Below are 27,947 nucleotides of genomic sequence, written 5' to 3'. Positions count from 1 at the left end.
CCCCCGCTTTTGGGTCTGCTTTCACCAGCTATTCTTTTAGACAGTTCATGTGGTAGCCTGTATCAAATTTTACAAACGCAAAGTCAATCTAGGACAACTTCTAGGACTATCAGTAGTCCTACTGTTCTTAAACTTATATTCAAATTCATTAAACTAAAATGGACAAAATTCGATAAACCAACGAACACAATAGGGTTAAGATAAGCCAATATGGCTATTAAGGAGTATTATGACATTATTCAAAGACAAATTATTGATATGATAATCAAAATTGTTTTCATTCATTTCTAAACACCAAGCTTAACGTTAACAACCGATCATTCATTGCATAGTGTGTTAGATATAGGTATAGCCTATTCTTAATAAAAAGAAAGCGGAAATAATTCTTGAATAGGTGAATTAATTGACAACTAAACTAAAGACCTTTTTTAATCTTGGCTTGCCTTGTTTACATTCCTTGAAATTTGTCACGTGATTGATATCAGCTCTCTTTGAAGAAAACCAGAAAACGTCTATCAGTAAGTCACATGATCATCATCATGGCGGCGAATACAGTCGAGATAACGGTTTTGCTGCTGTTTTCGTTAATAAATGCTTCTTTGGGAGTAGTGTCAGTTGATTTGAATGGCGTTTGGCAAATATCAAATGAAAACCGAGGTGAGCAAGAAATATTTTTCTTTCATGGGCCATAAACTAGATAACATTAGGCCTATAGTAGACGATTAAAAAATTATTTATTGCTTGTACTTGTGGTTCTGGCTTGATAATGCTGTAGCTCATTAGGTAGTCTCTAATCTTAAAAGTATCTACCCCAATGTTTGTAATACAGGCCAGTGTTGAGTTAGATTTTATTAGCATATTCTAAAAATATATTGTCACATCTGTGGGAATCAAACTGTAAAAGTAACAGATAAATTTGATGTCATTCCAAGTAAAAATCACCACGATCTAAGTCTATGATTACTATTTAATATTGATGTAGATATATAAGAGAATGAAGATCTTTAAGAATGGAAGCTTTATATTAGTCAATGCTATTATCTAAAAAGACCTTTTATAATCAAACATTCTCTGAAATTTCAGGACATCAAATCAATGGAACTGTGCCAGGAACTGTTCATTTGGCTTTATACCAGAATAAAATGATCCAGGATCCCTACTATAGAAACAATGATGCTAAATACAGGTGGATAGGACTAGATGATTGGACGTACACCAGAAAATTTCAAGGTAGATTGATCTGTAAATTTTCTTTGTAATATTCAAATTCCTATTTGTTATATTTTCTTCAGTAAACTATGTACATGACCCTTAAGTCTTTTATTAGAGAGAAAATTACGAATAATGTAAACGCCTTCATGATGCTCTGTCATATTAAAGAATTCTTTGACCATTGGAACGCTTCAAGAGTTCTTTAAAGACATTTTCAGGAAGAACAAAAAAAGAAATTCATATCTATTTCAAATCAATCTCATTCTTGCAGTTTGAAATAATAACTAAAATAAACTTTTCCTATGGCATAGCTTTAAAATGTCATGTACCAGCCTGTTTAAAATGATAAAATTCTGTATCTTTCAGTCAGTACTAGTGTATTTAACAGTAAAAGGGTTATATTAGTAGCTGATGGATTAGATACATTTTCTACTGTGTATATCAATGGACAGTCAGTGGGTGTATCAGATAATATGTATATGAGATACGAGTACGACATTAAGAATGTTATCAAGGTTAGTGAGCTACTGGAATTTCTATCTCTGATTATGAGATTATGATAAGCTACTTGGATACTCAAATATTTGTGCCAAATTTCAAAGTTTCTATTTGAATTTGTATCATTTTAGATAAACCTAGAAAATTGATATTTACATTTTGAATTTTTTTTCGTTTTAAAATAGTTTTGATAGGTGTTTTGTCAGATTGAAATGAAACGAGATTAAGAAAAAATAAGAAATTGTTGGTTAACCCAGAGACATTTATTTATGATTTTATTTGAAATCACTTAGATTCTTGCCTTGGCATCTAAGATTCATATACAAAATGACAGACAATGTAAAGTGTTTCTTCGCTTAATAAAGTCAAATATCATTCTGTTTATCTTCAGAATGGAACCAACACAATAGAGGTAAAATTCCGATCAGCTGTGAAGGAGGCTGAGAAACTGGCCAAGGCTTCGTCTTATAATATACCTCCAGATTGTAAAGACCCAGCCCAACATGGTGAATGTCACGTACAGTTTATTAGAAAAGCTCAGTGCTCCTTCAGTTGGGATTGGGGTCCATCTTTCCCAGTTCAGGGAATTTGGTTAGTCTCCTCTTTAGATGTTGAATTGTCATATAAAAACAATAAACTTCAGTAAAAATAACTTTTCTGTCTTTGGTATAGAATTTTAAGATAATAGGTTTATGACGTCAGACCAAACGAAAAAACCAAACTTTATCAATGAAAAAAGAACTATGAAAATCTTCAGAAATTTTTTGAGTTAACAAATCTAGTTCAGTTGTAGATTGGCATAAGGTGTTCCAAAAATGTCTGTATCTCACCAGTGACTCAAGACTCTTTATTTTACAGGAAAAATATTTATATTGAAAGTTTTGATTCTGCTGTAATTAGAGAATTCTCAGCTTTACCTTATAAAAGTAAGTAATTAAAATATTGTAGCTGATATGACAGGATGAATTTCTTTCTCTCAGTCGATGGGAAAGTTATTAAAAAGCACCTATCTGAAATCAAGCAAAATATAAAAAGAAAATACTGGATACCATGGATACAACTGCAAGGAGATTTATTGCATAATTTAAGAAATGTAAATTGTCTTTCTTCCCAAGCTTCAAATAGATGATATCCTGGATCTAATTTTCAAAGAAACAAAAAGTTTAATTTCCAGACAGATTTTCCAAACACATACAATAACATTTCTAGGACAAAAATTCATTCATGGTTTGTGTTAACCTTTAGGTAAAGTATGTCCTATTGTTATTATCTAGATAGTAATAATACATGGAGTGTGGATGTGGAAGTGTATTTTGATGTTATAAAGGGTAGTGTTACTGGTTCTCTAGAGACAGTATTAGATACAACTCCACCAATACGACTAGTGACTGATATTAAACTTACTAACGTTGAAAATGGTGCCAAATATACCATCAATGTACCGAAGGTAAATTTAAGCAACAATTGCAACTTTGAGTTGTTAATTTGACCATTAATTATAAACATATCGTCATAATAGGAATATAGATTTTTTTTAAAATCTTAATCTTGAGTCAAGAGCAACATTACTCCCAAAATCTTTTTTTTTGTGAGTATTCAGTTGTCAACCAAATATCGCCCTAAGATGTTATCAGCTTTTGGAATCATAATAATTTTGTTGAGGATTTAAATGGAATCAAAAAAGTAAAGTTTCAAGAAAATGGTTTCTTATAAGAAATAGGAATAATGTGATTTGATTTGATAACAGTCTAATTAAAATTATTAAAAATAAAAGCTAATAAAAAAAAGGAAAGAAGGTTTGGTTTAAGTTTGATTAGACTGATTTGATAATGTTCTTGTTGCATTGAATATACCTTAATCAATTTATTTTATTTCAGGATACCCCAGTAGATTTATGGTGGCCCAACGGTTACGGCAAACAGTCTCTATACAAACTATCAGTAAACTTCACTGGAAATACAGGACTAAAAGAATCATCAACCAGGACTATTAAAATAGGATTCAGAACTGTTGAAATAGTACAAGATCCTGTTTCATTAGCCAACAAAACATATGGTAATAATGAACTTATGAACTTGAAAACTTATTTCCAGGTGTTCTAAAAGACTGAACAATCTGTTCTTAAAATTAACTAAAATTTTTCCTTGAAGATGAGACCGTGAATTGGTTAAAATGTTGTGTCGAAAAATAAAACTGCCGAGACATGTTAACCTTCACAATTTCAATGCCTAGACTTATATGATTTTATTATTGAAGAGGGAAGCTTTGACCACAATGGCTGTATATGACTACATTTTCATGAAAAAGTGCTATTTTTTGTAGACTTTTGTCTTGAAGAACATGCTTTGCTTCTGTACGATAAAAAATTAGAATTTTGCCATGAATAAAAAACTATACTCTGTCTTTCAGGTCTATCATTTTTCTACAAAGTAAACGATGTACCAGTATTTTTCAAGGGAACTAACTGGATTCCGTCAGACAGTTTCCTAGAAAGAGTTACTGATAATAAAATCTATGCATTACTCAAATCCGCTGCAGAAGTTCATATTAATTCGATGAGGGTATGGGGAGGAGGGGTAAGTATGGGCTTACAACTTGAAGATTTTGAAACAGAGTACTCTTCTCTTATATCATATATTTGTGTGTATAATGCACAGTTTTTACCCCACAAAGGAAGCTGGTAGTGTGAATAATAGACATTTTATCCCCAGTCACCTTTTTTCTCTTACCCATGAAAAAGCATGCTTAACCGAGGGGGAGGGTAAATAATAGACAGCCTTGAATAACTCTTGTGAGAAGTAAGTGATTTTGAAGTTGGTAATACATATATATTCCAGGTTTATGAAACAGATTATTTCTACCAGTTAGCAGATGAGTTAGGTATTATGATTTGGTCTGATTTTATGTTTAGTGTGGCTCTATATCCAACTAATACAGCTTTCTTACTATCTGTTACCATAGAAACCAGACAACAAGTTAGTTCACTTTTATATTGTTTAATTCGCTGATAAAAATCCAAGTGTTTTATGAAATCAATATCACAAAGTCCTTTTAGCAGCTTTTGCAATAGTGCTGGATATTGGAAATGATGCAAATAGAAACCATAATGGCCTTGATATACATGGAAAGCTAGAAATCCTTTTTACAATCCCTTTAAGTGTAAATAACCTTGTCTGTGTAGTTGAATCCCCATTGTAAGTAGACCTATTCTCTAGTCATTATTAATAATAAATCTTTGAATATTAAATATATTTATTGACATCTTTATTCAGATACGAAGATTAAAATATCACCCGTGTATCGCTGTCTGGGCTGGAAATAACGAGAATGAACTAGGATTAAGACAAGGATGGTTAGTTTTAAATTTACTCAATTTCTGATATTTTTTAATCCCATTGTCTTGTCTTTCTGTCAGCAACTTTTAGACAATTAGGGAAGTAAACTTTGTATAACTTGATCATTAAATGGAATTGTCTTATTTTTAAAGTAAACATTTTAAAAAATTAAATCACAACAGCATATTTTGCAAACAGACATGACTGACAAATACAGCTCATGAGAATAAATCTTCTGTTAAATTGTTTCTCAGAAAGCGAATTATTAGTGTTACCAGTCTGATTAAAATTAGACCTAATTTCCGTTCGTATATTATTAGTTTTGTTTCGAATGTATTATTAGCTATTAACTTTGTACCTAACCACTACAGTAAGGTCTAACATTGTCCTTCTTGACTTTTCATTCTGTTGACCTTTACTTGACCTCTGTTTAAACCAATCACGTGACTGCCCTTTGCAGCGACGGGATAATGTGATGCGAGCAATAGGTGCATTCTGAGGCTTATTAGACTAAGTTATCAAGTTCGCTCAAAGTAAAAGTAGTCTTATACGCCTCGGAATGCACCTATTGTTTGATTTTGTCGGCTTTTAGACTTTGACTTGAAGTTTGGACAAGTGTATAATAGTGGTTTTGAGAAATATAAGTCAGTTTTATTTCCTTATAATTTGAATATGATGTTTTATTATCTAGGTATGGTGTAAAAGCAGTAGATCCCTATAAAAGTGATTATATCAAGTTATATATAACAACTATCGGTAACGTGGTAAAACAGGAAGATAAGACCAGACAGTATCTATCTTCCAGTCCTTCAGATGGTGTGTATACTAAACAACAGGGCGGTATAGCTCAAAATCCTGCCTCTGAATTCTATGGTGATGGTACGTAAACTGATTTGATATTTTGTATGAACCTGTTCGTCGGGGCCTCAATCCTTAAGAAATCTTACAATCAATTTCTCAAAAAGTCCACATTCACTATCTTATAATAAGATTTTTCAAGGAACAGGTCCCTGATCTGTAATTGATCTAAATACTGCAGCAGGTTTTGCAACCAAGGCAGGGAATGCTCAATTTTCCTGAACACAAATGCTTCTCCTGATTGATATTGTCTTAGCACTCCTTTTGAATAGTCCACAAGGCCAGTATCAAACGCCCTAACTTGAAGTTAAAAGTAAAGCACTGAAAGTAAAGAGTCTTGCTACATTGAAATCTTGCTTTACGGAAACTGCTGAGGATTTCCAAATGGGCCAATATTGCTTATTTGGTTTATTTTTTTTATTACATGTAATAGAGATTCAAGATTAACAATTAGATATTGACAAAACAGACATTGAATTTCCATTCTTAAAAAGGATATGGTCAGCTATATTGAGTTCTAACTACTGGGACAGCAAATATCTAGATATCAATATCCCTTCAATGAATATTCTTCTAATTATATTTATTTCAGTTCACTATTATAACTATATTAATGATCTCTGGAACTGGGAAACTTATCAGATACCAAGATTCGCCTCCGAGTATGGAGCTCAGTCCTGGTGTAATTATGAAACTGTAGAGAAAGTATTTGAAGCTGATGATTTAGATTATTGGTCTGATATGGCAGAATGGAGACAACATCATGGACTAGGTAGGTTGAAATAATAGTTATAAAAAAAATAAATTGGTAGTTCAAGGAACAAGCTTAATCACATTTTGTCTGACTGAGAAGTAATGTTCTCATGATCAGTTGGGCACTGGTGGGCCCAAGGAAACCTATTGGTCCAAGTGCCTAGAGCACCCAGTCCACCCCTATTTCTAGTTATATGAGAGTGTCTGTTTCTATATTTCAGGTAATATTGAGATGATTGTTCAAGCTATGTTACATTTTAAACTTCCTAATTCTTCCAACAGACAACAGCGATTTGATGATTTGATTTATATAACACAGGTAAACTTATAAGGTAGAAATGAGTTGACTTATGCATCTGTCCTGGCAAAAAAATTCTCATTGCATAAATGTAGGAAGTAAAACTCCATTCATTTCGTTTCATTATTGATTTTGAAATGGAGTTGACAAACCTAAATACTAAATAAACTATATTAGCTATGTGAACTCTCTGAAAGGGATACGGAATAGATACAAGGATATAATTATATTAATATATTTCTAGATACATCAAGCCATGGCTATGAAAGTTGAAACAGAACATTATAGAAGATTAACTAATGAATTATTTGATGATGGCAGGGGATTAACTATGGGGGCGTTATACTGGCAACTCAATGATATCTGGCAAGCTCCAACTTGGGCTTCCATAGGTAAGACCCCTTTATTTCTTGTCACTCTTAAAAGAAAGAGCAACAACTTTCTTACAAGCACAACAACTTGAGGATCCTGTCTACCAGCTGGTCCTTGACCAAACCTCTTGGCATAGATCTTACCAGGATAACAACCTAGGTTCACAAGGATCCTCTTTACCAGCTGGTCCTTTACCAAACCTCTTGGCATAGATCTTACGAGGATAACAACCTAGGTTCACAAGGATCCTCTTTACCAGCTGGTCCTTTACCAAACCTCTTGGCATAGATCTTACAAGGATAACAACCTAGGTTCACAAGAATCCTCTCTCTACCAGCTGGTCCTTGACCAAACCTTTTGGCATAGATCTTCTTGGCTTAACGGTGACCATTTACAGCTAGGTCAACAGGAATAATGAAGATAGATGACCTATTCACCAGACAGAGAAAGACACTCTTGTACATCATGAACTACCAAAGATTTGGGTCATGTTTTTGATTGCATGTGCATGTCAATAAGACAGCTCCCTCTATCCTAGAAAAGTTCCTTCCATTGTGTACTGTCTTTCAAGTATTAATTGCAAATTTTTAAACTGAAGACATTATTTGTTAAATTAGAATTTTATCTTTGTAGATTATGATTTAAAATGGAAAATGATCCATTACTATGCTCGACATTTCTTCACCCCCAATTTGATTTCCCCGTTTGTGAACGGAAGTAATTTAAATATCTATATGGTGAACGATGAGATACCCAACGATGTTCATCGAACACAAAATGACCTACAGGGTCTTGAATTTAGAGCTGTCAATGATTTGAAACAATTGCAGAAGTTGTATCCATCCAAAATGGCTACCACTATGATGAAAGCTGTGACCATGGCAACAGATAATTTAGTTATTATGGAGTTGTACACATGGGATAATTTCTATCCCCTGAAATCTTGGAATATTCCTTATAAGGTAAGGAACAATGTGCAAAGGCTTAGATGACTATAAGATGGTGTCTTATTGCATACTGTAGTCTGATTCATTAGATTAGTTTTGAGAAGACAAGCAGCTCCATTTCATTATATATTAACTTCTTTTGTCTTACTAGGTTAGAAAATTCTGACAATCTCATTCCCCCCCCGCATTCCCCCCTCAGATATAAACCTGGCTCTACCACTACAACTGGCTCCATTTCATGATATAGTAACTTATTTTGGCTATTGGATTCTTGCTCAGTAATATTGTTTCAAACAATCAAGATGATACCCTCTGGTTTTCCATGTAGGTCGGAGGGGCAGAAAAAGTCCTCATGTGCTACAGGCAGTGCATGTTTAGTTTAAACTTTCTTAACAGTTGGGAATCAAAAAAAAAAAATGCCTGCCTTTATTAGTCTTTTCATGTGCAGAACAATAGGAAGTAAAACTCCATTTCATTTCAGTTAAACAGAACTTCAGGTTTGATATTTGAAAAGGACCTGGAATCGGTATTAAATGAAGGGAAATGTACAGATAAAAAGAAATGTTTTCTCTATTTTTATTTGAATTCTAAATCTCATCCAGTCAGTGTAAACTGGCTGCCATTGTCTTATTTTACTGGTAACGATCTCACAGCTTCACTTGGACTTCATAAAGCTCAAATAATGGTGAGTAAGTTCTGTCTGTCAATTGAACAGTGCAGAATAAGATATGTTCAATAAAAATCAGTAGCAAGACAAAGTTGTACAGTAGTGTAATATAACACAAGACAATAATTATGAGATTAAACACACTTCTTTTATTCTTATATACGTGCTCCTCTCTTCTAAACGTTGTTCAAATCTTGTATAGTAGTGGATTCGTTCAAAGAGAAGTACCATCAGGTGTTTCAAAAAGAGTAAGTATGCTCTGCTTTGCGCATGACACCTGCCACTAGGTTAACATCGCATCAAGACTTCTCTGAAAATATTACTGCCTGTTTCTCTTCACCCAATTACAAATGATAATACTTCATTCATTCATTGTTTCATTTTTGCCATTGTTTCTGTTTTCAGATAACGGATGTGACTGCAATTTCTGCGACAGAATTCAACATAATTCTGGCCACCAATACTGTGGCACCCTTCGTTTGGATAAATGCACAAGGAATTTCTGGACGGTTTTCAGATAATGGTTTCCTAATGAAAGATCCATTGATGCAGTTGAAATTTACAGCATGGCAACCTGTTAAACCGGACGACTTCAGAGATTCTCTGACTGTCAAATCTTTGATGGATATTTATCATTAGTATAAAACCTGTAGATCTCATTTTTTACAAATGTGTCCTAGGTCACTTGCTCAAATTTTAGAAAAAATTCATATCTGTGATATCTGCAACTGAATAAAAATAACACCATTATGACTACAGACATATTAGCCTTGTGTCACAACTGTGAAATAAACAGCAAAACTGGTAGCCCCTATCATTCAGTTCCACTTTGTCTATGTACAACTGCTACAAAGAATGGCCTAGAATATTTCCCTGGTATATTTATAATTGACTGAGTCTATATTGGCTATTGAATGTGATTAGTTGATAATCTATATTTGCTTGGTGTAGGGCTTTCGTGTAATTTCTATAATTATGACCACAACTACAAAACTGGAGGGTAAGAAGGGGTGGGCATTATATTTGCAATTATACAGTATATGATATATACTTGGAACTACGGTTTTCATGCAATTTCCTGTTATCTATGATTATTTTGTTAATGTATGATTGTGACTAATTATTTTTTGAATCAAGTTTTTATAATTTTGGTTAATTTAGTTAAATATTTTAATGAAGTAAATATTTTTCATATATTTTCTCTGTTATATATTTTTTAATTATGATAAATTCAACAACTTTGTTGTCTGAAAGAAGGAGGGCAGAGAAAAGGCTGCTGTACTGATCGACATTGACTTCATGAGAAACTTGAGTACAGATAGTGTGGGAGCAAGTAACTATCTGCTGGGGCTCTAAAGGTGCAGGCACACGAGTGGTCTTGGTCGGAGACTTTTGTCGCCGATTAGAGGCTGGCACGGGCACACATGGACAAAAATGTCCAGTCAGTCGTTTTCCACTATGTCGATAATCACATGCGGAGAATTGAAAGGAAAATGAATCTGATTGGATAATGTCTGGCAGAGAATCAACTATCAGAGACAATTATCAAACTTGTTTGATATTTCAAATCCTGTCAACGATAATACTGTCGTGGAAGCAGGGGCACACGCGAGATTTTACTCAAGATTTGAGTTGGAGACAAAAATCTCTGACGAAGACCGCTTGTGTGTTCACACCTTCAGAAGACCATACTGTAGGCCAAACACTGTTCGAACCTATAGAAGACCATACTGTAGGCCAAACACTGTTCACACCTATAGAAGACCATACTGTAGGCCAAACACTGTTCACACCTGCAGACATGGAAGAACATATAAAGACAAGATGTCAGTTGATAAAAAGAAAACTCAGATTAAAAACAAAAAACAATTTTTATATATTAAGACATAAGATCACAAGAGAGAGCACTATTTGATTGGACACATTAAATAAATATATTATGTACATATTTTCACACATCTAAAATAAACAAATAAATGGATAATGAATTTAGACAATTGGAACACTTTCACAGCATAAATCATTTAATACAATACAATATGTCATTCCATTTCTACATTACAATAAGTTTTTTTTTTGCATTTTAATAAATAAAAGAAGTAAAGGTGGACTTACACCATATTGATTACCATAACTCACTACCTAGTTGCATGAGAATTGTGTTTGAACATCATGACCGCTATTCTTATTAGCAACCATATGCAACTGGTGAGAGCTGTGGTGAGAGGGCCAAGACCCTTTCTTATTCAAAATCTGAGATAAAATTACTATTTTCAGAGAGATTCGTAAAATAGCAAGTTTCCCCATGCAATTATTATTAATTCTTTAAATTTTCAGCCACTGAAATTATCTGGATATTACATTTCATTTTGCAGATCTATCACATTTATACTCTCTAAAAATATCATTTCATATCGATATGGAATCGAAGGATTACAATTAACTGCAGCACACAAAGAGTTCATTGGAAAACCCCTAATATATAAACAGAACTTTGAAAACAACGGGTCTGAAATTTTACAACAACGCAGCTGCCTGAGCACCATATTCCGTTCCTAGCAGACCACGACATAACAACGTAAATTCTTTCACAGTGTCTCGAATCTTACGTTTATTCATTCGCTCGCGAGAAATAGTCTTCACGAATATCTCCTTTTCCTTTTTCGGTGCATGTAGAGAAGGGTAGCCATCTTGTTCTATCATGGCCGACAGCCATTGATGAGAAAACTCAAAATGATATTTATTCAAACAGAGAATGACGTCTGCTATATATTCAATGACCCCTCTTGGAGAATTTCCACCAATGGCTTGTAAGATACGATCCACCAGCAGGTGGCCATTTTCTTTGATCACTTGTTTGATTGGTAGATTTTCTTGACCTACATGAAGAAACTCGCATAAAAATGAGCATGCTGATCGTACAGTATGATGTTCTGGAAGTGACATGGCAACCAATCCAGAATGGAAAAAGGCAGACGGACTGATGGAACTGTTCAGCACCAAATATTTTTTGTCCTTTTTCAAGACTTGAGTTAAAAGATTCATAAATCCTTCGATCAAATCTGTGTATTCTCTGGAAAGATTCTGACACAAAGATAAAGTCTTGTTACACACAGTAACGAACAGTGTTTGTGACACCATCGCAAGACTCTGTTCGGAGGCGAACATCAGAATCATAAGCCTTGACAAATCTAAAATTGGAACGTTGGGAACGGCTTCATAAATCTGGCACGCCATTTTCATCACATCCTCGGCAAGAGGTTTAAAATCATCCATTAAAGTTCTCAAAGCACATTTAAAAAGTTCACAAACTGCTTCAATGACAGGGATATCGTTTATCCATTTAGAAACTAGAGAATTAATTAAAGGGATAATTTTTTGAAGGACAATAAACACAGGTTTGGGCTCATTAGAGGGTTGTTTCACAGGGCTAGGTGGGCCTTCATCATCTTCCGAAGGTTCTCTGTCAGTATCTAACGAGGAAAATAACCAACTTAATAAATTAATTTTCAGTAATAACATTGGTTTAATTTCCATAGAAGGTTCCTGCTTTATCAGCTGCTCTAGTTGCTGGAGATGAGGCGCTAAGATACGGTCCAGATATTGCAGGATGTCTTGGAATGGCAGCACAGTCAAAACCTGTCCAACGCTAGACATAAGTCTGAGATTGTCTCTCTCTTTTAGGGTATTCGACTCCAGTACTGTTTGACTAGCTAGAATGATTTGGTGTGCATAAGGTTGAACATGATCCAGGTTTTCTCTTGTTACGTCTTTCAAAGCCATCGTGGCTGACGTTGCCACTTCCGCATTCCCTAATCCTTGTAATAACAAAGGGACGATACATCCTAAAATATCAGGATGATAATTCATCCATTCACCAAAACATCCAATCATGTATAACGCCGTGGAAATGAGTTTATTATTCGTGAAAGGGATTTGAGGTAACATTTTAAACAAGTTGGGCAAATGTTGCGATTCCTCAAGAGCTACACTTTCAGCTACGGAACCAAATAGAAAGAAAATGGCTTCGATCACTTGCCATTTGTTAGGCGCTCCAGTCGAATTTGACACAATTCCATGGATAACATTGCATAGATATCCCAATAACGGTTCCTGCAGAATATTGAATGCATACATCATGGTATCCCCAATGTCTTGACGGTAACATCGAAATTGTTCCTTCTCGTCGGCTGTCCAAGACGCATATTCCTTATCATCAGGATGTTGGACTTTTACCAAAAGAACTTCCATTAACGAGAAAAATACTGGCTGGAACATCATATAGAGCTGAGCTTGTTTAGGTCCATCTGTATTAGTGATCTCATCTTGTAAGACATACCAGAATGTAAAGGTCTGATCACTGCAGCCTTCATCTACTGGAAAATGACCTGGCAATGATGTACAACTTAAAACCATTTTAACTAACTGCATAGCGTTATTTCTATGTGTTACATCATCACTAAGAACAGAGTCAGTGATCAATTTTGTGTGATTTTCAGCAATTGTGACAATTATGCGACAAATTCCATGACTTTTTTCAATGTCTAAATCTTCTATAGCTTTTTGAAACATACACTGTAACAGTTCTATCTGGGGTAAGAGTTTTTGGATGGTGTAGGGGAAACGATGTGAATCTGGGTGTGAAAACACATTGACTAGAGCATCCACAGCTGTATCAAATAGTTCTGGATTATTCAGGGCCTGAAAGACATGACCGATTATCTCTTCACCATCATTCATGGGAATACCAAACTCTACCCAACTAGAGAATGTACATAAAGCTTGGTTGTAGATTTCTGTTGGTGTTGATGGAGACAGAAGTCCTTGAATTAACGGTAAAATAATCGTCAGCCCTTTTTGTAATTCGATTCTCAAAGCAACTCGTCTTTTCTGTGATAAATTTGTTGTAAAAAACTCTTCTGGTATCACTTTGAGAATTTCTAAGAGAATTTTACATCTCTGAACCACATTATTATTAGGAATTTCTCCTTCTTGAAATACTGTGATTAGATTCTGAATAGGATCCGGCCAATATTCGGGTGCTGTATGTAATAATAATGACACTAAAGCAACACAAAGTCGTGTGAACACCATTTTCGGTTGAGTAGAAAACTCCATGACCTTGGTCATAATTTTATTCTTGAGACTTTCATATTGGTCAGGGGGAACTTCGTGCCAGTATCGAGAAAGTTTAGTATGAAGGGTGCTAGCTCCAAAAAACTGGACTTCATAACCTTTGTCTTTTGACAACAGTTCAAAGCAGAAGGACCACGCCTCTGGACTGATTTGAGCAGCTGTGAGCCATTTGTGAACTTCTTGTTGTATTCCTGTATTACAATAAAACTGTTTTACAGCTTCTTCAACATTCGCCGCTGTATACTGAGTCGCCATATCTCAGGTTGTTTTGAGTCTGGAATTTGTGATTGAAATGTGGTAAGCAATGAATTTATCCCACATCCGATCCTTATGACTTTCAACACACCTTTTCGGCTCCTCCAGAATTCAGAACATTTAGTGTGTCCTATATCTCAATCGGAAATAAAGTTTCTAGAATAGTCATCACTGAACTAGTAAGTTATAATACGAAATAGATTCACAACCTAATAACAGTTCATGGAGGCAGCCATATTGAATTTTATATAAGGGGCATAACTCTTGTTAAATCAGACTACAACTAATTCCCTCTAATTTTCACCCTTCCTACCATCTGAACGCAATTGGATAATTTTAATCATTATTTTCTTTACAGTCCGATTATTGTCTTGACAATACTTCCTTACTTTCCAATTGGAAATCTTGGAATATATTCTTATATTCTTATACTTGACATTAGCCTCAGGTGTTAAAATTCAGTGGTAGGCCTACCCATCCTTTTTCAGCCTTCACACCCCCCTGGAGCACTCATTTAAACCTTTTACACCTCCCAAATTTCCAGCATGTGATGTAAGACTTCTTTCAATTTCTTCTCCAACACCAGTTTGCCACACTCCCGGGGGATGAAAACACCCAAGGTTGGGAACCAGGTTGTTGGATGGAGCAGCGCTAGGCTACCTCAGTCAGTAAGACTCTTGCTTGATAAAATGGCAGTCCAGTGTTCCATCCTGGCATTAATCACTGGTAGCGAAGATTATGAACGGTAGCGCTATTCTACTAAATTGCTTCAAAAGGAGCTTATCATACGTTAAAAAAAGAAACAGGAAAATTAGGGTATTTAACATATCAAGAAAGGGTCACTTTGATTTCAATAATATACACAGAGGCAGTAAGATATAGAAAGACGACCCAAATAATCCATTCTGTGTCGAGCAATAAAATAAAATACTACGAGAAACTGCCATCTATATAATATTTATTAAGATTCTGTTAATCAAACAAACAAACAAAATATCACATAATCTTCAAAGCACTAAAAATTTATAAATAGAATTGAAAAATAATGATACAAAATATTTAAGTTGAATTGAAAATCATTATTTTGAGAGTTTTTCAAACGAATTGTGGCATCTTTGAACATTTGATCAGCACAGAGTTAGTCTTTATTTGGTATGTGGTAATTATAAGACAAAAACTAAAGAAATCATAAAAAAAAATCAGGATATCAAGTAAACATTATTGATCAGTTAACACTGTGAAAATATAATGAAGCGGGTTACAAATAAATGGCTAAATGTGGAATTTAATAGAATCCTCATTTTGACTGTTGACTGTTATAAAATGAAACAAGCATAACATCAAACAATATTGTCCAAAATTAGAATCAGTGTTGTAGCCAATAGCAACACAAAACTACATCTTATAAAGCGAAAGGTTAAGCAGTTAAGTTTCTGTATATCCCTTATATGTTAGGCCTATATACGTGTAATTAATTCACTAGCCAAATTTAGCATTATTTGATAAGCCTGTCTCAAATACCAAGATATTACGAACTTCATACTTGTACCATGACTTCAATAGCCACTATTCTTGTATCACAAAATAGAGTGATTTGGTTGGATGGTATGTTAATAAATACAGCCTATCAGAGGCCGCTACAGAAAGTCAGTAAACGATAAGCCATAAGGTTTACAGACTGTCTGTCGAGGCATATGATTGGCTGTAATCCAATCAAATTGCTGCTTCTTGTGATACAAGAAAAGTGGTTATTGCAGTCAAGGTATATAACAAAGTTCATACTAACTTGACATTCTGTATTAGAAGTAATGTTTTTCATGCGTTAGGGTATATGAAATATAATAGCCACTAGCGAAATTTGCATTGCCCGCTATTTAATAAGCCTGTTTCTAAGGGATACCTATATGTAACTGAAGAATATAGTGATTACAATACTAAGTACTACCAATTACCATAGAGATACGAATATATTATACTAAGGACCTATTTACACTATTTATAGTACATTTTCTATTATCACAGCAATCAATTCTAATCAACACAATACACACAATCAGTTCTATTACCTCCCCTTGAAGAATAACGAAAAACGAAATATTTCAAAAGTCATCATTCTTACTCCCTCTCAATTTCTTTCTTTCTATAGAACATGCAACCAATGAATATCAAGATTACTATTAGAAGCTCTATTAATATGAATGTCCACCCCCTGCCCCTCCCCCACACACTTATTGCAATTGATACCCAATGTAATAATCCACTGATAATACCAATACCCCACTGAGGGTGGAAGAATCACACAAAAAGACTTAACAATATAGCTAATAGTAATAGTAGTGATATAATATTGCATTGAAATTAACTTTGTATGTAATCAAACTTAGTGAATGTAAATTAATGCAATATAAGAAAATATGCTACACAAAATTGAAAAAAAGATTAACAAACACAAATTTATAGTTTTTGTAAGCATTTCAAAATCAAACCATCATGTTCTAAACCAAACCATCCAAAAATAGTTATGTTATGTTATGTTAGAGTTTAATGATAAGAATGTTAGTTATGTTAGAGTTTAATGATAAGAATGTTAGTTATGTTTTGCAGAATATCTCTCAAATAAAAATTAAATCATAAACTCTTTAAGGAACAAGTGAAAAATTATCCATTTTAAGAAAAAGATCCAAAATATCTATCATGATTTATCGAAAAAAAAACCCAAAACTGAAAAAATCCATTAATTGAACCCACCTATTACAAAATGTAATAGACTTAAATTGCAATTATCAAACACCAACATAAAAATTAGAACGCTGCTCTGTCCATCTACCTTCAACAATTTTATTTACTTAATTATTTGGAAACCTGAAATTTTTTTTTTGTATTAAGGAAATGCCAATTTTACCTAATGAGACGTGAATTTTTTTTTACTGTTCCAGTCATCTGATTGGTGACTATTTTCAATGTAGTTATATCAACCAATCAAATTGCAGTGATTCTTATAATTAGCATCAAATTTATATCAATAGAATTTTTATAAACAGAGCAGCCTCTAAAAGCATGGTTGTATTTCGTTACTTTGATTCCTGGCAAAATAATTACTCGCCTTTATTTTCATCAATACAGCAGTTAACATGGTATTCAAAATTATTATCGCTTGTATCTTTATCTGCTATTGCGTTACAGACCGGGCAGATACGACCTCCGTGGTGCAATAAATGTTCCTCGAACTCCAGGTCAGTTATATCGATCGAAAAACAACGATCGCATTCTGGGCATGTCTTCATACCAACTCCTTTAGCGTCTACAAATCTGAAAATGAAATGAAAATGAAACATTTTGTGTTTTGGGCAAATTTTTTGTTGTTGTTCAGTTGTTAAGTATTGGATTAAAAAAAAAATATTGCTTGGTGAACTCAAATAAAAGATGGTCCTGGGTTTTAATCATGGTCAGCAACAGACCTTTGGGGCTCCCAAATTTTTTTGTTGTTTTTCAGTTGTTTAAAGCCCAAAATAAAAGATGGCCGTGGGTTTTTATCATGGTCAAAAAAGGGCTTTATTATTCCAGTTGTGAGTGTGGAAACATCAGGGTCCAGCTGGACGACAGACTCCAACCTCTTGCGTCCAAAGTACTGAAGTTATCCTTTCAAACATTGGTGCTTCTATACTTTCTTTTCTTTTCAACTTGTAAATAAAATTCACACTTACGCATCCTCTTCCAAATCAAAAGTATCTGATGTCTGTGGTGTAAAATTTGACGGTGCATCTACAAAATCAGTCTGATCATCTACAAACATACAAACACATTATCAGGTATTCAATTAATAAACACATAGCTATGAAACTTTTAAATTTCTTTTTGTTTGTTCCTAAATTTTGTGATAATTGCAAATGTATTGGCAAAAAAATTATTTCCTCAGACAAAAAATTCTTAGAATTTGAGGTTTTTATTTCCAAACAAGTTGTACTGATGATGGTTTTATATCAGAAACACATAAACAGCATGAGATGAGCTCATGTCAAATTATAACACTATCACTCAAAAACTTCCTCATCAATAATTGATATACTTCCTCAAAAGTTCCTTAGCTGTTACCTATGTATTGCCAATACTATGTTGTTTTAGAATTTGAGTTTTGTTTTGCAGTTTGGATGCTTGGGTTTTTATTAGTGCTGAGTATCGCCAATCTTGCCATAATACCATACATATCGCAATTCAAGGGTCGCGATACAATTTGTTTCGCAAAATGGGGTAATGGGATAAAATTTAACATTTAATTTTCAAAGTTTCAATATTTATCAATTCATAACTTTATAACTGTGATATTTGTTATAGTAGTTGATAGAAGTTAATTTCCACAGTCTTAAAACAAATCTTAGTGGGACAAAATTCTATTCGCAGACTTATAAAAAATCCCCACTGTTTAAGATTTGAGAGGCATTTGATGCCTATTTTCTTATATTCATAAACACTACATAGTATATTGTTCTTACCAGTGAATGGATAATAGCTTGCTTTAACTGCAGCGACTTTAGCCGATGGTAGAACTGTAGGAGAGATAGGGGTAGGTAATCCATCCGAATTATCACTATCACTCAGGTGATCAGCTACTGCCGAGGAGACTGATGACAGGGCGGTAGGGGGGATGTGTGGATAAATCAAGGGCGGTTGGGGAGTTACTCTAGTAGCATAATTGCTGTATTCTTGAGGGTAAGGATAGTTGGGGAAAGGTCGATAGAGTACTATGGGTGAAACTTGATTTTTACTTGGCGATTTTGGTTCTTCTTGGTCCTGAAAAACAGAAATGTTATTTATTACCCCATAAATCAGTTTCCAAAAATTGGCCTGAACAAATCAGACAATGAAAAAATTTTCTGGGATACTTCATTTGAAGTTCCACAAGCTGATCACTCAGCCATTTATAATCAGACATTGATGGCTATAGGTTCTAGATTTATAATATTTGCAATTATACAATATTAGGTAACGATATAGAAATACCTCTGTTAAAATAGTGCTCAATACATCACTTGTAGAGCGATATAGAAATACCACTGTTAAAATATCGCTCAATACATCAATTGTAGAGCGATATAGAAATACCACTGTTAAAATAGTGCTCAATATATCAATTGTAGAGTGATATAGAAATACCACTGTTAAAATATGCTCAATACATCAATTGTAGAGCGATATAGAAATACCACTGTTAAAATAGTGCTCAATATATCAATTGTAGAGCGATATAGAAATACCACTGTTAAAATAGTGCTCAATACATCACTTGTAGAGCGTTATAGAAATACCACTGTTAAAATAGTGCTCAATACATCAATTGTAGAGCGATATAGAAATACCACCGTTAAAATAGTGCTCAATATATCACTTGTAGAGCGATATAGAAATACCACTGTTAAAATAGTGCTCAATACATCACTTGTAGAGCGATATAGAAATACCACTGTTAAAATAGTGCTCAATATATCACTTGTAGAGCGATATAGAAATACCACTGTTAAAATAGTGCTCAATACATCAATTGTAGAGTTATATAGAAATACCTCTGTTAAAATAGTGCTCAATACATCAATTGTAGAGTGATATAGAAATACCACTGTTAAAATAGTGCTCAATACATCAATTGTAGAGTGATATAGAAATACCACTGTTAAAATAGTGCTCAATACATCAATTGTAGAGTGAGATAGAAATACCACTGCTAAAATAGTACTGAATACATCAATTGTAGAGTGATATAGAAATACCACTGTTAAAATAGTGCTCAATACATCAATTGTAGAGTGATATAGAAATACCACTGTTAAAATAGTGCTCAATACATCAATTGTAGAGTGATATAGAAATACCACTGTTAAAATAGTGCTCAATATATCAATTGTAGAGCGATATAGAAATACCACTGTTAAAATAGTACTCAATACATCAATTGTAGAGAGATATAGAAATACCACTGTTAAAATAGTACTCAATATATCAATTGTAGAGCGATATAGAAATATCACTGTTAAAATAGTGCTCAATATATCAATTGTAGAGAGATAAAGAAATACCACTGTTAAAATAGTGCTCAATATATCAATTGTAGAGTGATATAGAAATACCTCTGTTAAAACAGTGCTCAATACATCAATTGTAGAGCTATATAGAAATACCACTGTTAAAATAGTGCTCAATACATCAATTGTAGAATGATATAGAAATACCTCTGTTAAAACAGTGCTCAATACATCAATTGTAGAGCTATATAGAAATACCTCTGTTAAAATAGTGCTCAATACATCAATTGTAGAGTGATATAGAAATACCACTGGTAAAATAGTGCTTAATACATCAATTGTAGAGAGATAAAGAAATTTAAGGTTATATTACCTGCTTCATTTCACGTAATTTATGATTTAAATCTTCGATCTGCTTATCTTTCTCAGCCAAAAAACTCTACAAAATATTCATCAAAGATCAATTATCAAAACAATTATTACTAAAAACTAAGTGAGGAACTAGGCCAGGTATTCTCGAAACGATCTTATCGCTAGGATGTCCTAGGTTCTTATCTTCTAACTTTGATTCTAGGACAACTTAGCACTAAGATCGTTTCGAGAATACGGGGCCAGTTTTTTGTTTTAGTTACATAGTTTTTAATCGTTTGATCTTCTAGATTTTAATCATTTTTACATTTTTAGATGTCTTAAATGATTTTATTCTATGTAAAGCGCTTTAGGGTATTTAAGATAGGGCGCTATATAAATATGTGTATTGTATTGTACTCGTCATTTCCTGGAATAAATTCTACTGACTAAATGTTTTAATAACACGTCAAGGAGATCCATTTCTAGATTTAAGAAAGGGTGTGCATTATATTTGCAATTATACAGTATATACTTACAGTACAGGACATAAGTTTATGTTCTAGATCAGTAGGTCTAGCTGTGATAGTTGATCTCAAGGTGTTGATCTCTATATCCTTTCTATTCATATCTTCATTATACTGGTCTCGTAACGCTTCATACTTCATCTTCTCTTCATTATACAACTTCTTATACTTTATCAACTTATTCTTGAAGTCTTTCATTGATCCGCTATCTGATTGGCTCTCTTTTATCACCATGCTTTCTGCTGCTTGTGTTACCATAGCAACTGATTCTGTAATAAATAAACATAGAAATAAGATACCAAACCTATTTTTCTGCTGATAGTACTAGGACAATTCCACACAGTGTACAATCGCAGCATTCTAAACGTTACAGAAATATTAATATGCACACCGAGTAGCTTGAAATTCTTGGGTTATTGTCAGTTCCACAAAGACAGAGTTTTCAGAGAGAAGCGCAAGAAACAATTCATCCACAAAAGAGCTATGAGTTATAGATGACCAAGGAACAATTGGTCAGCAGTTCGATAACCCGGATATCATTTGTTGCCCATATATTCCGAAATACCCAGTATATAATTTTCCTACCTTTTTCTTCTTTAACAATAGACTTCAATAGGAATGGATTGTTTGGTTCAACATGAACAACTTCTAAAAACACAGAAAAATATTAAAATTACATTTCAATTTGCATGAATTGATGAAATAAAAAAACACAATTTGGCCATATAAAAATAATATTCAAATAAAAGATTTGTGGAATTCAAAATTAAATCTATACCCTTCAAATTCATTGGCTGTTGATTTTATTTTATTTCATTTGCCAGTTAAGTTTGACTGGATCTCTGAAATGTCAGACTGACTTTTGTACCTACAGGTTATTGCTGGAGCAAACAGCAACTACAATGAATTATCATTTCAAACTTAATTCTTTTTTTTTCAAATCTATTTTTGCAATAAAAAGACATTCCAATCAATTTCAGTTGTATACTTACTGTTTCTGCAATGTTTACATTTTTTCTGTATTCTGACATTTTCTTTAAAGAGTTGTCTGTAGGCATCTGAACACATAGTAATCCTTTCTTTTAGATCCTGTATTTCTCTACGTAGGTCTTTTTCTAAAGAACTTGCTGATGCCTGGAACAAAAATCAAGAAACAATGGGATTTCACTTTGAAAAGGTTGCACTTTGACTCTAAAATAAGGTTACAATTTCGTTTTGTTATTACTGAAATGAGTAAAACTATGAGCTTTATTTCAAAAGAAGGGCCTTTACAATAGTGACATCATAAACGTAATGTTTTAGTGGGATTACGAGAACCACAAACGTCTGATTGAAAATTGGAATGGTGCAAATTAATACTATAAGTGTCTCCGATATGCATAATAAGTTTAAAATACATCTTCATGATCCTTTAAATATTCAGTGGTATTGAATTGCAGGAACCACAGATGTCTGACTGACAATTGGAATGGTACAAGTTGGTGCTTTAAGTGTACCATAAAAGATAAAAAAAAAAAACCTCTTACAATTCTTTAAAATCATTGGAGATAACCCTTGATTATGAAAAAGTTTAGGAAACCCTTGCTGGGATATGATACCTTAATAGATTTCATCTCTGACTGTGATTTATCCAGGTCTTCTTTCATCTGTTTATGACGGTGTTTCAGTGTATCGTTAGCTACCTGTAACGCATACATCGGTCCTGTAGTTGTATCTTTCTTGACTTCTTCTTGTAATTCAGTCACTTTCTTCTGTAATTCTTCTTTTTCCTACAAGAAATATTTATATTTCATGACAATTTTCTCAAATCATGGAAGGCAAGTGGATTCATACTCACCATAATCACAAGAATGGTATATGGGAATGAAAATGGTGGCATATATATCTGAATTTGTTTTAATTAATGTTAGAAAACCAAAATTGTCTTAGACACTGAAGAGTTTAAAAGCTTCTAATCATGAATAGCACAGTATGCTTACAGTGTAACAATACAAGAAAGAAATGTAATGTAAATGGTGGTCTTAGTAACAATATGTAATCCGGCAATTTTTTTATATAGAATTTAAATCTGCTACTATTTCAAGTCATTTAATTTTTAAAGTAGTAATTTGGTGAAAAGATGTCTTATATCTGTGTCAATATCATTTCAAAGTATTATGGTCTTCGCTTTGATAATTTATGAATAATCCTAACATACTCTCTCATTTGAGGTTAAGCCTGCATGCCTGTGCCTCTGCTTTCGTAACATTACTTGACTGCAATGTTACAACCTAAAATTCCTAACGTAAAAAGAGTTATCACTTTTTCTGGGCCACGCGATATATGATTTCTCACCTTAACTGCGTTACAGAGATCTCTATGCACGCCATCATTTTCTCGTATCAAAACATCAGTTTCTTGGGAAAACTCTAGTTCTATTCTCTCAACATTTTTCTTTAAATCAAGATTCTCTGTTCTTCTTCCCTAAAAAATACGATTTTTATTTAGTTAACGCCTGCATCATAAAAATTTACATTAGCAATCAAGTTTAATACAGGCATAATCTTTACCTATCGTGGGATTGAACCCTGAACCCTCAGAGTAGTAAATGGAGTTTTACGTCCTACTTTTCTGCACCATATTCAGATTAGTGATCACTGAGCCATTGCTTCTCTTATATAATATATATGAAGCAACCTAGCTTTAATTAAGTATAACAGATGGAACATGGAAGCCTTTAAATATGAAAAAGAAACCAGTTTTTTTGTATTGTGTTCCTTTGAATACTTGAATAAGCAGAACTATTTATGCTAATGAGGATAGTCAATGCCATGCAGTGTGCATCAAGGGAAATTTTGATGAGATATTACCTGTAATTCTCTCTGTGCCTCCTCATATTTCTCAGTAAAGGCAGATAACTCTCCTGTCATCAATTCTTTAACTTTGACGGCTGCTTCCAGTTTATCTTCTGTATTTCTCAATCGTTCCTGCAGTTTCTCAACACTTTCCTGAAGAACAAATCAAAACGATAACTTCTTAAAGTCCATGCATCGCCATGAGCCTCGTTCTGGATTCAATATGGCTGACGCGTGAATAAGGTCAAACTTCTGAAACTTACGTTATTTGAGGCCATGACATGTCTGGATTTTTCTACCTCCACTGACTGTTGATGAAGATTAGATTTTAACGTAGCAATTTCCATTTGACAAGCAGCAATATAGCTTTCCTTCTCTTCTAGTTCTTTCTTCATTGTAGTTATTTCACTGGCATAGTTCGATACAGTTCCCTCGGATTTTGTCAGATGACCCTGGAAACAATGATAAGAGGTAAAATGATAACAGGTTAAAATCACCTTAAACAGCTAGTTTGGATCTAATCTGAACACATTTGGAATCACAAATTATTTTGAAAACTATGGCATTGTTCTGTTGGATAAATTCCTTCTTCATTTGAAGGATCTATAGAGCTGAAACCACTAAAGAGCTTGTTAAAGTCATCAGAGATTTATCTTGTCTTGATGGAGATCAAAGTCCATCTACAGCTAACAGCCAATGACTGAGTTAGTTCCTCTTGAGGGAAAATTACGAGAATCAATTAAGACTTTATCTAAAATCAAACCTTGATCATTTCTGCTTCTTCCTTCAATGATTTGTTCTGTCCATCTAATTCATCCTTTTCATTCTGTAATACTTTCTCTCTCTCTTTCAATTCGAACAACGTTAAAAACAGCTGTTCAATCCTCCTCTCACAATCGGCTTTCTCCTACAATTAAAATCACAAAAAAATGTTGAAAATATACCACTGTACGTTTGAGAGACATCCCTACAAGTGCTTAAGATATTACCATTTAGAAAAATGTTTTCAAAATTGGCCCCTTCAAATCTTAAAAATTTGACAAACAAATTTAACGCAAACTGTTTATACTGAAGAAAAATCTAAATTTACCTGTGTCAAGGTATCTACTTTTATTTACCTGTGTCAAGGTGTCTACTTTTATTTACCTCTGTCAAAGTGTCTACTGTTATTTACCTGTGTCAAGGTGCCTACTTTTATTTACCTGTGTCAAGGTGTCTACATTTATTTACCTGTGTCAAGGTGTCTACTTTTATTTACCTGTGTCAACTTGTCTACTTTTATTTACCTGTGTCAAGGTGTCTACTTTTATTTACCTTTGTCAAGGTGTCTACTTTTATTTTCAGTTCATCATGGACCAAAATCAAATCCTTGGCATTTTTATTATTATCTTCAAGTTCCCATGTTTTCTCTTCTAATTCTTTCTTTAATTCATCATACGCTGTAGTTTTTAATCTTAATCGTTTTTTAACATCTCGTACAGCTAATCTTAATGTCTTCTTATCTTTTTCTAATTCTTCTTGTGTCTAAAATAACCAGATTAATATCTTTTTAGTTCATGAATGACTATGCTAATTTACATTTTAAACATACCATATAACAAATATATTATAGTATAACACAATTCTTAAAAAACAAGTAATCTTACATAACGTCGTCATCAGATGATGTTATCTGATGACCACACGTGTAAATTGTATCGAAACCCGGTTTCCCTTTTTCAGTGATGAAGGTCAGAGGGCTGACATGGAAAAAGCATCTGCTTTACATGGGACAAGAAACCTTGGCTTAGGGTTGAACATGTTAAAGATCCTTTGATCTGAAAGAGTAAGCTAATGCCGCTGTCCTCATAAAATTTCCCTTTTGGTACACTGCATGGCAATGGAGTCTTCATTAACCTAATCAGGTACATCAAAATAGGATACAAACCCAATTTAATTTCATTTTGAAATGGCGTAAAGTCATATTTTTGTCACTATACCTCTAAGAGGCTGGCTTTTTGAAGAGCAGCTTCTTTAAGATTTTCTTCCAAATAAATAGTTTTCTCCTGAACAATCAACATATCATTATCTTCATCCTCCACTTCTACGAAATCTCCGGCACTTGGTCTTTTAAATTGGAATGGTGTACTGGCTCCTCGGATATGACCAGAACTTGTTACGTAACAAAACTGATAAAATTCACCATCATCATCTGGTAGATTGTGAGCTGTCAATCAAAATATTTCAAACATTCTATAAAGATTTCCGTGAGTGGTGTTTAGTAATCATTAAAAAAAACACAAGTACCACAACTAACAATCTGAACAACGGAACAAAACACATGTACCACAACTAACAATCTGAACAACGGAACAAAACACATGTACCACAACTAACAATCTGAACAACGGAACAAAACACATGTACCACAACTAACAATCTGAACAACGGAAAAAAACGATATAAAAAACAAGTAGGCTACCAGTAAAAAAAATCCGAACCATGATAGGAAATATAAATTACAATATAACAGTTTGGCAATACATTGGTATATAACTATGGGGAAGTATTTACATATCAATTTTTCATTTACCAAAATAAATAGCTCTCTGTTCATTAAATTCATATCTTTATCTTTCAAAGTAAAATACTCTAAGCACATCAGTGAATCTTCGGTCATTGAGCTAATTAAACTGGTTAAAGGGAGAAGTTCAAACTTTACTTAATAGAAAATCAAAATGACTTCCACTTTCTGCTTCCAGTTAACTGATATCACAGACTAAGTAGTTGTTGGTTAGATGACAAGTTAACGTCCGCTTCCAGCTAACTGGTATCACAGACATGTTTACTAGTGACAATGACTCATTAACAATTCATAACTGTATCAGTTTTAGAAAAGATTTAGAAATTTCAAACTTTGATATTACCTTGATATAATATTTTAGCTTGGGCATCAGTTTCTGGTTTATAGTCCTTCGGATAGGGAGCCCATTCATAATAAAAATAATCATTAGGAGACATCCACCCTACTTTATATAATCCAACCCAATCTCTAGTAGAGGGGGTGATATCACTCGTGATTGTATACGAACACTCAACATGGGCATCTGCTGGGTACATCTCAGCTACATTGTGGAATACAACAGCTGCGTAAGCTGATCTCTGCATCTTATTGGTTGTGGCTACAGGCACATCTACAACTTCTATATCATCTGATAACTCTATTGAGGCCATTGCTATGTGGTAAATATGTATTCAAACTGAAACAAAACCAATTATACAAAATAAAATATGCTTAATTGATGGTGTTGCTAATTGTTTAATATGTTATCAAACTGAAAAGATTGAAGAAAAAAAATTCCTAAATTCTTACTCTTGTAGTCATAGTTCAACCCAAATTTCAGCTAAATTTGATTTACAAATTCTAAGTACTGTAATAGATATGGTGTTCTTAAACTTTGAATATTATTATATAAAATGGTTTCAATTAGAATCGTGTTTTCCATTTGAAAGATTGATTAAAATAACTTTTTATAATAATCCTTTTTTGTAGAATTTCACTGTTGAAGAATATCAATATTTCAAATTCAACATGTCATAATCCTTAAGACTCCATTTTGTATAAGCTTACATAACACTCACATTAAGATAAGATATTTCTATACTGCATGAACATTTCCGTTATATATGCCCATGTTTACCATTGAATATGTCTAACTTACATAGTAAATTTGTCTTTCAGTAGTGTAATAGACCTTTGATATGTTTCTATGTACAGTATGATAATGAAATGGTGAATAAAGAACTAAATTTAACCATATGATTATGTGTCATTAAAAGGCCAGTAAGCTTATACCGGTATACTGGTACGTGTAGGCCTACATGATAAACAGTTATAATATATCACAAAAGCT

At 33.5% G+C, this 27,947-nt stretch overlaps 4 protein-coding genes across 4 annotated transcripts; 1 reads left to right on the top strand and 3 right to left on the bottom strand.

Annotated features, from left to right (window-relative positions):
- Positions 1 to 539: 539 nt before the first annotated feature.
- On the top strand, positions 540 to 9,579 carry LOTGIDRAFT_119184 (hypothetical protein; the record flags this gene model as incomplete). Its single annotated transcript, XM_009057545.1, has 16 exons — positions 540 to 657; positions 1,084 to 1,230; positions 1,579 to 1,727; positions 2,102 to 2,352; positions 2,962 to 3,157; positions 3,588 to 3,765; positions 4,120 to 4,286; positions 4,548 to 4,685; positions 4,983 to 5,062; positions 5,737 to 5,924; positions 6,496 to 6,675; positions 6,878 to 6,975; positions 7,199 to 7,346; positions 7,960 to 8,158; positions 8,763 to 8,958; positions 9,346 to 9,579. 16 exons carry the CDS (start codon positions 540 to 542, stop codon positions 9,577 to 9,579), a joined length of 2,667 nt encoding a protein of 888 aa, XP_009055793.1.
- A 1,215-nt stretch (positions 9,580 to 10,794) lies between these two features.
- LOTGIDRAFT_189780 (hypothetical protein) lies at positions 10,795 to 14,559 on the bottom strand. The gene has a single exon (XM_009057544.1). The coding sequence runs from the start codon at positions 14,329 to 14,331 to the stop codon at positions 11,458 to 11,460; it is 2,874 nt and encodes a 957-aa protein (XP_009055792.1). The 5' UTR covers positions 14,332 to 14,559; the 3' UTR covers positions 10,795 to 11,457.
- Positions 14,560 to 15,270: 711 nt separating this feature from the next.
- Positions 15,271 to 16,979, bottom strand: LOTGIDRAFT_215980 (hypothetical protein). Its single transcript, XM_009057543.1, has one exon. The coding sequence runs from the start codon at positions 16,682 to 16,684 to the stop codon at positions 16,472 to 16,474; it is 213 nt and encodes a 70-aa protein (XP_009055791.1). The 5' UTR covers positions 16,685 to 16,979; the 3' UTR covers positions 15,271 to 16,471.
- Positions 16,980 to 26,078: 9,099 nt separating this feature from the next.
- On the bottom strand, positions 26,079 to 27,201 carry LOTGIDRAFT_58591 (hypothetical protein; the record flags this gene model as incomplete). The annotated part of the gene is made up of 2 exons (XM_009057420.1): positions 26,079 to 26,260; positions 26,961 to 27,201. Coding segments are annotated over 2 exons (423 nt in total), but the record flags the coding sequence as incomplete, so codon positions are not given.
- Positions 27,202 to 27,947: the final 746 nt, after the last annotated feature.

This window comes from Lottia gigantea, assembly GCF_000327385.1.
Source record: "Lottia gigantea unplaced genomic scaffold LOTGIsca_30, whole genome shotgun sequence".
NCBI lineage: Eukaryota > Metazoa > Mollusca > Gastropoda > Lottiidae > Lottia > Lottia gigantea.
Note: the sequence above shows the minus strand (reverse complement) of the source record. Positions and strands in the feature narration are given on the sequence as shown.

Bases quoted from the DNA above. Each gene is read 5' to 3' on its own strand.
- LOTGIDRAFT_215980 (XM_009057543.1), bottom strand. From the start codon at position 16,684: ATGCAATATTATATCACTACTATTACTATTAGCTATATTGTTAAGTCT.
- LOTGIDRAFT_189780 (XM_009057544.1), bottom strand. From the start codon at position 14,331: ATGGCGACTCAGTATACAGCGGCGAATGTTGAAGAAGCTGTAAAACAG.